This window comes from Theropithecus gelada, chromosome 1, assembly GCF_003255815.1.
Source record: "Theropithecus gelada isolate Dixy chromosome 1, Tgel_1.0, whole genome shotgun sequence".
Taxonomy (NCBI): Eukaryota; Metazoa; Chordata; class Mammalia; order Primates; family Cercopithecidae; genus Theropithecus; species Theropithecus gelada.
The window spans coordinates 197,705,115-197,716,974 of NC_037668.1; the positions used below are offsets into that span (position 1 = coordinate 197,705,115).

General features: G+C 39.8%; 1 protein-coding gene across 3 annotated transcripts in view; it reads left to right on the forward strand.

Moving 5' to 3' along the window:
- ADCY10 (adenylate cyclase 10) overlaps window positions 1-7,414 on the forward strand; it is a 98,101-nt gene extending 90,687 nt beyond the window's left edge. For 2 of the 3 annotated variants that reach the window (XM_025393747.1, XM_025393754.1), the window contains 2 exons: window positions 5,840-6,028; window positions 6,963-7,414. In XM_025393747.1, coding sequence (XP_025249532.1) covers window positions 5,840-6,028; window positions 6,963-7,124 — 351 coding nt within the window. In that variant the 3' untranslated portion in view covers window positions 7,125-7,414. The remainder of the gene's footprint in view (window positions 1-5,839; window positions 6,029-6,962) is intronic. The other variant, XM_025393738.1, reaches the window with a different exon arrangement.
- Window positions 7,415-11,860: the final 4,446 nt, after the last annotated feature.

An 11,860-nucleotide genomic window follows, 5' to 3' on the forward strand; every position in this document is an offset into this window, starting at 1 on the left:
AAAAAAAAAAAAAAAAAAAAAAAAAAAAAAAAAAAAAAAGAATTCTAGGGATTTTTTTCCTGTCAACAGGTCATGGCACTGTCTTCTTGCTCGCATGGTTTCTGAGGAAAAGTGAAAGGCAATTCTTCTTTTGTTGTTGTTGTTCATCTATAGAAGTCCCTTGGGCTTCTTTAAAAATTGTTTTTCTCTTTTTTTCTGAAATGGAGTCACTCTGTCACCCAGGCTGGAGTGCAGTGGCGTGATCTCGAGTCACTGCAACCTCCACCTCCTGGGTTCAGGCAATTCTATTCTCCTGCCACAGTCTCCTGAGTAGCTGGGATTACAGGTGCCTGCCAACAGGCCTGACTAATTTTTGTATTTTTAGTAGAGACAGGGTTTCACCATGTTGACCAGTCTGGTCTTGAACTCCTGACTTCAAGTGACCTGCCCACCTCCACCTCCCAAAGTGCTGGGATTACAGGTGTGAGCCACCCTGCCCAACCTAAAATTTTTTGTTTATCTTTGATTTTCTGTAGTTTACAAATTATATGCCTATATGTTGGGGTTTTGGGGCATATGTCCTACATGGTGTTCTACGAGCTTCCTGGATCTCTGGTTTGGTGTTTGACCTTAATTTGGAAAACATTTCAGTCTTTCTTGTTTCAAATATTTCTGATGTGTGCTTTCTTTCTTCTCCTTCTGATATTTCTATTATGCATCTAGTATACTGTTTGTACTTATCCCACAATCCTTGGATATTCTGTTATGGTTTTTCTTTTCTAGTCTTTGTTCTCTTAGCTTTTCAGTTTTGTGGATTTCCATTGATATCCCCTTGAACTCAGATTCTTTCCTCAGCTGGGTCATGTCTACTAATAAGCCTATCAAAGGCATTCTTCATTTCTCTTACAGTGTTTTTGAACTCTAGCATTTATTTTTTGTTCTTTCTTAGGATTTCCATCTCTCTGCTTATATAGCTCTTACATGCTCTCTACTTTATTCATTAGAGCTTTTAGCATATTAATCATAGTTACTTTAAATTCCCAGTCTGATCATTTCAACATCCCTGTCATGTCTGGTTCTGACTTGTGTTTTCAAACTGTGTTTTTGCCTTTTAGTATGCCTTGTAATTTTTCTTGATAGCCAGATATGATGTACCAGGTAAAAAGACTTTGTCTAAATAGGTCTTTAGTAATGTGATGGTAAGGTGTGAGGAGAGGGAAAGCATTCTACAGTCCTATGATTAGGTCTGAGTGTTTTAGTGAGCCTGTTCCTCTGGACTAAGAACTTCACAAATGCTTTTCAGTCCCTTTTTCCTTAAGTGAGACATAATGGCTAGAGCTGGGTTTAGTTGGGTATTCCTCTTCCCCAACATCAGTTAGGCTCTAATAAAACTCCTGGAGGTTAGGCTCTGGTTACAGAGTTTCTCCTGAGGGCAAACCTTGTTAAGAAGAACAGAGTACTCTGGCGTGTTTCAAAATGGTTCCTTTTCCTCTTCCTCTGCTGAAAGAATGAGGGATTTTTTTTCCTCCAATATTTACTGAGAGATCCTGGCTGAGCTTCTGGAGGTAAAACACACAAAACTGTGGGGGCTCACCTGAAGGTGTTTGGGGTTTTTTTGGTCTAATTTTTGTTGTTGTTGTTGTTGTTGGACACAGAGTCTCACTCTGTTGCCCCGGCTGGAGTGCAATGGCGAGATCTCGGCTCACTGCAAACTCCATCTCCCTGGTTCAAGTGATTCTCGTGTCTCAGCCTCCTGAATAGCTGGGATTACAGGCACCCGCCATCATGCCTGGCTAATTTTTGTATTTTTGTAGAGATGGGGTTTTACCATGTTGGCCAGGCTGGTCCTGAACTCCTGACCTCAGGTGATCTGACGACCTTGGCCTCCCTAAGTGCTGGGATTATAGGTGTGAGCTATCACGCCTGGCCTAATTTTTTTTTATTGTGATCCAAATACACATAGCATAAAACTTAATATCTTAATCATGTTTAAGTATGCAGTTCAGTGGTATTAAATACATTTATAATGTTGTGTATCCATGTCTGCCCTCCATCTCCATAACTCTCTTCATCTTGTAAAATAGAAACTCTATACCCATTAAGTGTATGTTTGTTAGATTTAGTTGGTTTATTGTGTTGTCTAAGTCCTCTATGTCTTATCTTTTGTATAATTGTTCTATCCATTACTATTAGTGAAGTCTCCAACTACTATTACAGAACTGTTTATTTCTACCTTCAATTTTGTCAGTTTTTGCTTCATATATACTGATGATCTTATTATTAGATGCATAAATGTTTGTAATTGTTATATTTTTATTTTAAAAATATAATTATAAAACATACATTTTTGTAATTGTTATATATATTTTGCTGTATTTAAATTTTTATTAATATATAATATTCTTTGTCTCTTGTAAGTTTCTTTCTGATTTAAAGTTTATTTTGTCTGACAGTAGTATAGCCACCCTTATCCTCTTTGGGTTACTATTTGTATAAAGTATCTTTTTCTATCTTTTCACTCTCCATCTATTTGTACAAGTCTTGGGATCTAAAGTGAGTCTCTTTTAGTATACAATTAGGTCATGTTTTTAAAAAATCCATTCTGCCAACTTGCTTTTTTTTGTTGTTGTTGAGAGTTTAATTCAATTACATTTAAAGTAATTACTGATAAAGAGGGACTTGTGTGTATCATTTTGCTATTTGTTTTCAATATGCCTTACAGCTTTTTCATTCCTCATTTCCTGAACTAGTCTTATTTTGCATTTAATTTTTCATAGTGAAACATTTAAGTTCTTTCCCTATTTTCTTTTGTATATATTCTATAGCTATTTTCCTTATGGTTACCATGAGGATTACATTTAGCATCCTAAAGTTAACTTCAGTAATGCCCAAAGAACTCCACTCGTTTAGTAGTTTCCCCTTTCAGTTGTTGATGTCACAGAATTACATTCCCAAAACATAAATGAATAATTATTTTAAATGATTAGTCTCTTCAATTATGTAGAAAACAAAATGTGGAGTTACAACCCAAAGTTACAATAATACTAGCTTTTGGGCTACTAAATTTTAAAAACGTATTAATCTCTTAAAAATGTAGAAAACAAAACAAGTTACAAACTATTATTACAATAACACTTAATTGTCCATGTATTTACCTTTGTTGAGATCTTTATTTCTTCTTAGAGCTTTGACTGTCCTTTCATTTTACCCTACAGGGCTCCTTTAGGCATTTCTCTTTTTTCTTTCTTTTCTTTTTTTCTTCTTTCTTTTTTTTAAGGCATGGGCATTTTTTGGAAGAAAGTCCTGGTGGTAATTAACTTTGTTTTTGATTGTCTGGGAATGTCTTAATTTCTCCCTTATCTTTGAAGGACACTTTTGCTGAATAGAAGACTCTTGGTTGACGGGGTTTTCTCTTTTAATATTTTGAATGTATTGGCTCACTGCCTTCTGACCTCTAAATTTTCTGATGAGAAATCTGCTGGTGATCTTATTGAAGATGTATGTGATTAGTTGCTTCTCTCACTGCTTTCAAGTTTCGTGTCTTTCACTTTTCAAAAGTGATTATATTTGTCTCAGTGTGTATCTCTTTAAGTTCATCTTACCTGGAGTTTGTTGAACTTCTTGGATGTTTATATTCATGTCTTTTACCAAATGTGGAAAGTTTTCAACCATTATTTCTTCAAATATTCTTTCTAGTCCTTTCTCTCTCTCTCTCCTTCTTCTTCAGGGATGTCCACAATGCGTTTATTGGTTCACTTCTTGGTGTTCCACAGGTCCCTTAGGCTCTGCTAACTTTTCTTCAATCTTTTTTCTTTCTGTTCCTCAGACTCAATAATTTCCATTGTCATGTCTTCAAGTTTGCTGCCTGTTTAACCCTGCCTTTGAATCCCTCTAGTGGTTTTTGTTTTTTTTTTATTTTACTTATTGCACTTTTTACCTCCAGAATTTCTTTTTGGTATACTTTTAGGTTTTCTGTCACTTTACTGATCTTTCCATTATTTTCATACATCAATTACTTGACTTTATCCACATTTTCCTTTAGTTCTTTGATTATCTTTAGAGTTGTTTAAAAATCTTTGTGTAGGATATCTGCCATTAGGTCTTTTTCAGGGACAGTTTCTCTTGATATTGTTTTCCCTCCTGGGATGAGCCTTGCTTTCCTGTTTCTTGGTATGCCTTTTTGTTATTGCTGTTGAAAACTAGACCTTTGAATCTAATAATATGATAGCTCTGGATATCAAATTCTCCCTCTTCCCCAGAGTTTTCTGGGTTTTGTTGTTGTTTTTGTTTTTTATTGTTGTAGGCTGTCTCTATGCCAAGGATCAGCCTGAGGTGCAAACTTAAGGCCTTCCCAGATCTTTTCTGAGCCTGTGCCTTTCCCTAGGCATGCACAGTCACTTTCTAATTTTCCTTTTATAGGCAGCTGCTTTTGAACGTCCTAGTATTTAAGGTCTAGCTGTCAAGGTGGTGGAGGGTGGGTGGAGAGAAAAAGTTGGGTGGGGAAAGGGCAATAGCCCTTTAAATCCCCTGGAAGTCACTTCAACTGGAGTGGGAGGGGCTTGCAATGATGGGGAGAGGTGCAACAATGACTGCCTACCTCTTCCATCAGAAGCAGCCATCGGTGATCAGAGCACAGATTCCTGATATCTCAGACAGGGTCCTTTGTGCCCACCCTTGTTACCACAAGTTGTGTGCAGGTTCTTCAGGAGCATGTGCACAACTGTCTGCCACAGGTTTTGAGGCTGGGGGACAGGGAGCTGTTCTAAGAGCTGAAACTGAAATTAATCTCAGTTTACCATCCAAGCCTTCCTCTGGCATTTACAAGCCTTCAGTAGACTCCGGAGTTCTAAAATAGTTACATTCTGACAGATTCTGCCAGTGTAATGATAGTCTAGGTGGGGCTACAGATAGCTGGTACTTCCTACTCTGCCGTCTTTCCAGAATCCTCTTCTCCCAAGAGTTTTTAACGCCCAGACCAGTCCACTCTGAGTTTCTAGCAATTCATCAATTACAGTTCAGGTTTTCCTAGCCTGGCACTGGTTCCCACAGTGGTTTCCACTGGTGAGTCTCCATCTGTTTGTCTCTCCAGTCTTAGGGGCAGCAGTTTGCCCCATGTTCTCACTTCTCTTATGGATCCAAGAATAGTTGTTGATCTTCTAGTCTGTTCAGCTTTATTTATTTATTTATTTTTGAGATGGAGTCTCGCTCTGTCACAAGGCTGGAGTTCAGTGGTGCAATCTTGGCTCACTGCAACTTCTGCCTCCCTGGTTCAAACGATTCTCCTGCCTCAGCCTCCCGAGTAGCTGGGACTACGGTCACACACCACTACGCCCACCTAATTTTTATATTTTTAGTAGAGACAGGGTTTCACCATGTTGACCAGGATGGTCTCTATCTCTTGACCTTCTGATCTGCCCACCTCAGCCTCCCAAAGTGCTAGCATTGCAGGTGTGAGCCACTGTGCCTGGCCTGTCCAGCTTTTTACTTGTTTCTAGGACCAAGTGGTTATTTACAAGCTCCCTACATGCAAAAATGGCCAATTTTTTTTTCTAATTTTTCAACAATTAACTTGTACTGCCTGAATAATTATAATAATCAAAATAATTTTTAAAAAAGTAATTGTAGAGAAGTAATGATGGGATCTTTCAGGTCAATTCCTGATCTCAGTGGACCATGGGGGCTACTCCACCAGACATTTATTATCTTATCTCCAATACCTACTGTGTATGTCTCTATAATGTATTTTCTCACTTGATCGCTTAAATCCTTGAAATGTTCCCAAATCATCTGTAAAGGAAATAACTTATAGTCAAGGACCCCTGTTTGATTCTAATATACTGTTGTGGGTTTTTTCCTTTAGAACTTGGAGAATCTGGTGGCTCAAAATACCATTGGCCCTGTCTTTTGCCCAAGGCTCTACCACCTGATGGCTTACACCTGTATATTGATGGGAGATGGGCAGAAATGTGGCGTCTTCCTGAACACAGCCTTGCGACTCTCTGAAACACAGGGGAATATGCTGGAGAAATGCTGGCTGAACATGAGCAAAGTATGTATCATCAGCTAGCAAACTGGGGTGGGAGATGCTCACCCACATAAAGAAGCCCAGAAGCCCACTGCCTGGTTAGGTTTCCCCAGGCCTGGAAGGTCTTAGTCTATCCAGGCTGCCGTAACAAAATATCTTAGACTGGGTCGTTGATAAACAATGGAAATTTACTGCTCAGTTTTGGAAGCTGGAAGTCCAAGATCAAGGCTCTGGAGATTCTCTGTCTGGTGAGGTTCCATTCCTCACAGATGGTGCCTTTTGCTGTGTCCTCACATGTCAGAAGGATGGAAAAGGAAAATTTGCTCCCTCCAGCCCTTTTATAAGGGTGCAAATTCTATCCATGAGGGCAGAGCCCTCATGACCTAATTATCTCCCCAAGGCCCAATTCTTAATATCATTACCTTGGGGGTTAATTTTCAACATATGAATTTCAGGGGATGCCAACATTCAGACCATAGCAGTCACAATAGGCCTTTCTGGATTCTTACCAGAAAGAGTGACATGTCCATATTTTAGGTTTGTGAGCTTCCTCTTCACCTTTAAGTTCTCATGGTCTCTCTCCCTCATCCAAATCCCCCTTAGCATGCCTTTCTCTGCCCTTCTTTGTGGCCACTTTCCACTTTGTGTTACATCTGTCTGCATGTCTTTCCTCTCCTTCAGAATGTGAACTCTTTGACAGCAAAAACCACACTTAGTGCCTAGCACAGAGCCTTATACTCAGTTTTGTTGAATAAGTGAATGAATGTATGAGTATACGTGTTTATTTAAAGAGGGCTGTGTCAGTATCCTAGTTTGGACAGCAAGATTCATTTTTTTCTATGGGTTCACATGGTTTTGAAAGCTCAAAGTTATTTTGCCTTGTTTGATATTGGACTAACCTTGATTACGAAAGTCAAGAAACACTAATGATTTATTTGTTCTGTTTCTTTCCTCTCAGGAATGGTGGTACTCAACCTCTGAGTTAAAAGAAGAACAATGGTTTCAGACGATCTTGAGTCTCCCATCATGGGAAAAAATTGTAGCAGGCAGGGTAAACATTCAGGATCTTCAAAAAAACAAATTCCAGATGAGAGCTAATACCGTGGACAATCATTTCTAACATGTCAAAGAAAAAAGATTTTAGTAAGCACTATGTCCTTGTGATTATCTATTATTGACCTTTCTCCGTGGCTGGCCCGCTCCAGGTTCCTACATAATCTCTTCTGTTACAGACATAGAACCAGACATGTTGATTTCTTCTCTTTCTGGAGGGTCTAAAAGGGTCAGGAGTGTCATGGTTTACTTCCTCCTAATGTTACAAAAAATTGCTTTTACCATTCATGTTGTTTTAGCTTGACCTGTTTATTTCAGCCCATGCAAAACTGTATCATATTAGAAATTATTAATCTCAAGATGGTATGACATCATGTGTTACAAAAGACATGTTTCTAGTTAGTATATTAACTGAAAATACTTATTTTTAAATGTCCAATTGTTAAGTCTTTTGGAGGTAGCACAATATTACAAATAGCAAACATTTGTCATGGCCTACAAAGACAGAATTAGAAAAGATACATGTTTGTAGGGCCTGACTGCAGCTTCCAAAGCCAGGGTGATGTCTTAGCCCCTCTAACCACATGCATCAAATATCAAATAAAATTTTAATATCAGATAAATGTTTAATATAAAATAAAGATCAAGTTTTAAACATTAAAATATTAATAATTTTTACATGGGTATATTTTACATATTTAGAGTTTGCATTTTTTTATATTTAAGAAATAACAAATTCATTCTTCATCATTTCCCAGATGCAAAAGCAAGGCTGGGCATTTTTTCTCCTAATCACATAACTGAGTTCCACAAAGGAGGTTGGACAGAACCAGATGATACCACGAGGTTAGCCACAGAGGCGTGGTGGCCTGGCATGGAGCGAAGAGCTCCAACCTAAGAAATCGGAACATTATGTTCTAACATGAGCTCTGCCATAAGCACAGTTTATTCCTGCCTGATACATATATCCTGCCTGATCCACATAACCTCCCTATGTTAGTGCACATTTGTGAATATTGAATAAGATAGTGAAGGTTAAAAAGTGTTGAAAATTATAATGTGCCATACAAATAAAAACAAACTAATATTAGATGACTGATTTTAAAATAAACACATCAAATACTGAACTTCGATTAAGTATTGTCCCCTTCAAAGCTGTCATCCTGGAAGTTGCATGCTCGCCCCATGCTGCAATATAGAAATCCCTTGCTTTCTACTTGCCTTATTTTGTACTTTATTCATTCTCTCACTTATTCACCCCACTACCATTTTCCAACTCATTACTGTATACTAATCCCTGATTAAGTGCTGGAGATTAAGATATAAAAACATGAAGGACACAATTCTTGACCTCAGCAAGCTCACATGTCCAATAGAAAAAACAGATGCACATGTAAACCTCACTGAGCCCATTCTACTGTAAGATAATAGAGCTGTGTTCAAATCCTGCATGGTGGAAGGAGAGACACATACAAAACCTGGACATCTTGAAGACTCAGCTGAACAGCTCTGAGTTCAGATTCATTTCGATTACATTGTCATAATAAGCTAATGCCTTAATCATAACAAATCCTTACATTTGTACAACTCTTTATAGATACAGAGAGTTCTGGGACCTGCTCTTATCTTCTCCCTGCAAACCCTGAACAATGAGAATGGCAGATGCTTTGGCTTGGCTGAGATCATCTGGCCAGTAAGTGGCTGAACTGGAGCCTAAATCCAGAAATTGTGTGCCCTTGTCCAGGCATATTCAAGTCCACTTTTTCTGGCTCTCTGTCTGTGCTTCTGCAAGCCATCAGGAAACAGTGTTTTCTGTCTTAAAAATTGCTCTGACCATCTAAAGATTCAAGTTCCCTTTAGCTTCCACAAAATGGACCTAGTTCTACTCTTTGGAATTATACAGAATCAATTTAAATTTGTTCCTCACTGACCCCTTCAAACCCTTGAACATACCTCTCATGGTTCTCTTGAGCCTTCTGCAAGCTAAATATCTCCGGTTCCTTCCGCTTCTCCTAACATCTCCTTGTTTTTGGTTCCCTCAGTATCCTGGTCACTTGTCTCTGAATAGATTCAAATTTATCTCTATTTCTCTTATATATGAGCTATAGAATGGTCAATCTGGAATAGGAGAGGACTCTTACTTCTTTTGTTCTACCTAGAAGAGTCCTATGAAAACCACTTATGTGCCTTCACTTTAGCCATTTTTGGAGTCACCGTGGACATACTCCAATTATCTGGAAGATAATCCCAAGTTGGCTACTTACTTTCTGTGCCTTAGTTTCCTCATCTATAAGTGGAAATAATAGTAGTATGTACTGCATGGAGTTTTGTGGGGTTCTTTTTTTTGAGAATTACATGAAAAACACTGCCTAGAGCTGGGCGCAGTGGCTCACAACTATAATTTCAGCACTTTGGGAGGCTGAGGCAGGTGGATTGCTTGAGCTCAGGAGTTCAAGGCCGGCCTGGGCAACACGATGAAACTCTATCTCTACCAAAAAAAAAAAAAGCAAAAGGTTAACTGGGTGTGGTGGCACATGCCTATAGTCCCAGCTACTCGGGAGGTGGAGGTGGGAGGATTGCTTGAACCTGGGAGACAGAGGTTGCAGTGAGCAGAGATCATGCCAGTGCTCTCCAGCCTGGGCAACAGACAGAGTGAGACCGTCCCAAAAAACAATTTTTTAAAAATTTTACAAAAACCGCTGGCTAGTATACAGAAGGAGATCAATAAGCATTAGCCTTTAATACTGTCACATGTATTCTAACAAGTTCTCCCCATCCTATACTCAGACAGTTTGTTTTTTTTTTTACTTTAAAGAGAACAGATGGTGCAGACAGGAAACAAAGAAGCACACTGTGGTCTGCTATTAGCCAGTGAGAGAGAAGTAAACTAAAACATGTGTCTAAATGCTGATGGGCAAAGGAAGGTAGGCCTTTGAGCACTCTCTCTGGATGATGGCCTTTATCTTTAGCCTATGCCTTCCTTATTGGGTTATACTTGTTCCTTCTCTTTAAATATCCTGCACCCTGTGTTAGGCCTTCCTGGTGGTAACTGCAGGCAGTGATCATGATAGAGTCAAGCCATCTCCTTCGAGCTTAGCATCCTCTGGTTGCCACTCTGCATTGCTTGAACATAGACTCAGGGGACAGTACCCTGGGGTTCTGTCCCAGCCACCTTAGTCTGGTTCATACTCAGCTGCCCCACCGCTGACAAAAGCATGAGTCTCACCCCTGTGCCCTTTGTGAACTGCAGGCAAGTATTCACGTTTTCTGTAACTCAACACCTCCAGGCTTCCCTGTGATTTTGATTCTACGGGTAGATAGTGCTAACAAGTGTGAGGATTTCTGAAACTAATAGTTCATCTCCCAAATTACTGAAAAACTAAAGCATACCACACACCTATGAGAATGGCCAAAATCTAAAACACCAAATGCTGGCAAGGGCGTGGAGTGACGGGAACTCTCACTCGTTGCTGGGAGGAATGTGAAGTGGTGCAGCCATTTTGCAAGACAGTTTTACAGTTTCTTACAAAACCAGACATATTCTTACCATACAATTCAGCAATTGTGCTTTTTGGTATGTACCCAAATGAACTGAAAACTTATATCCATACAAAACCCTGCACATGGATGTTTACAGCAACTTTATAATTACCCAAACTTGGAAGCCACCTCAGTAAGTGAATGGATAAACTGTGGTAAATCTGGAATGTTATTCAGTACTAAAAAGAAATTAGCTATCAAGCCATGAAAAAACAGGGAAGAACCTTAAATGCACGTTACTGAGTGAAAGGAGCCAGTCTGAAAAGGCTACATGCTCTCTGGTTCCAACTATGTGACCTTCTGGAAAAGGCAAAACTATGGAGACAGTGGTTGCCAGTGGGGTGGGAGGAGGAGAGATGAACAGGAGGAATCTAGGGGAGTCCTAGGGCAGTGAAACTATTCTGTACATTACTCTGAAGGGGGATTCACATCATTATACATCTGTTCAAACCCATAGAATGTATAACACCAGAGCGACTCAACGTAAACTATGGACTTTGGGTCAAAACGCCGTGTCAATGTGGGTTCGTTAATTGTATCACATGTACTGCTGTAGTGGGGAATGCTGTTAGCAGGTGAGGTTGTGAGTATGTAGGATCAGGAGCTATACGGGAATACTCTACCTTTCACTTAATTTTGCTATGAGTCTAAAACTGCTCTATAAATAAAGTTTATTAAAAACAAAACCAAAAATACCTAAAGCATATGTTGACCAGCTCCCTTTCCCTCCACAGAGCTAGGCTGCCTCATTCCCCAGTGTTTCTCCTGCCCTAGAAGTGCAGTGATGAGAACTGGTTTCAAAAAAAAAAAAAAGAGGAGAGCAGAGGGGAGGAGAAATGGGAAGAGGAGAAGAGGGGAGGAATGGGGGGGAGGGGGGAAGGGAGGAGGGAGGGGAGAGGACAGAAGAGGCGAGGAGAAAGGAGGTGGGGAGGAAAAGGGGGAGGAGCGAAGAGAGAAAGGAAAAAGCGAGAAAAGAGTATACTGCAATTTGAAGGTTAAGTTCCATGTGCCTGAATCCAGAGGAGCGTGGATCAGGTTTTGCAGAAACCCTGTACTTGGTTCCGGTTCTGACTATGCCACCACTTACGTGACCTTGGGCAAGTCCCTTTTTCATCAGTTTCCTCATCTCTAAACTAAGCGAGTTGTGATAAAATCCCTTCCCTCCTACATCTGGCTGTGATTCAGCCTCCTAACAGGATGGATGTGGGCGAACCTGCTCTTGGCCAGCAGGTGGCAGCACTGGCTCCTTACTGTGGCTGCAGT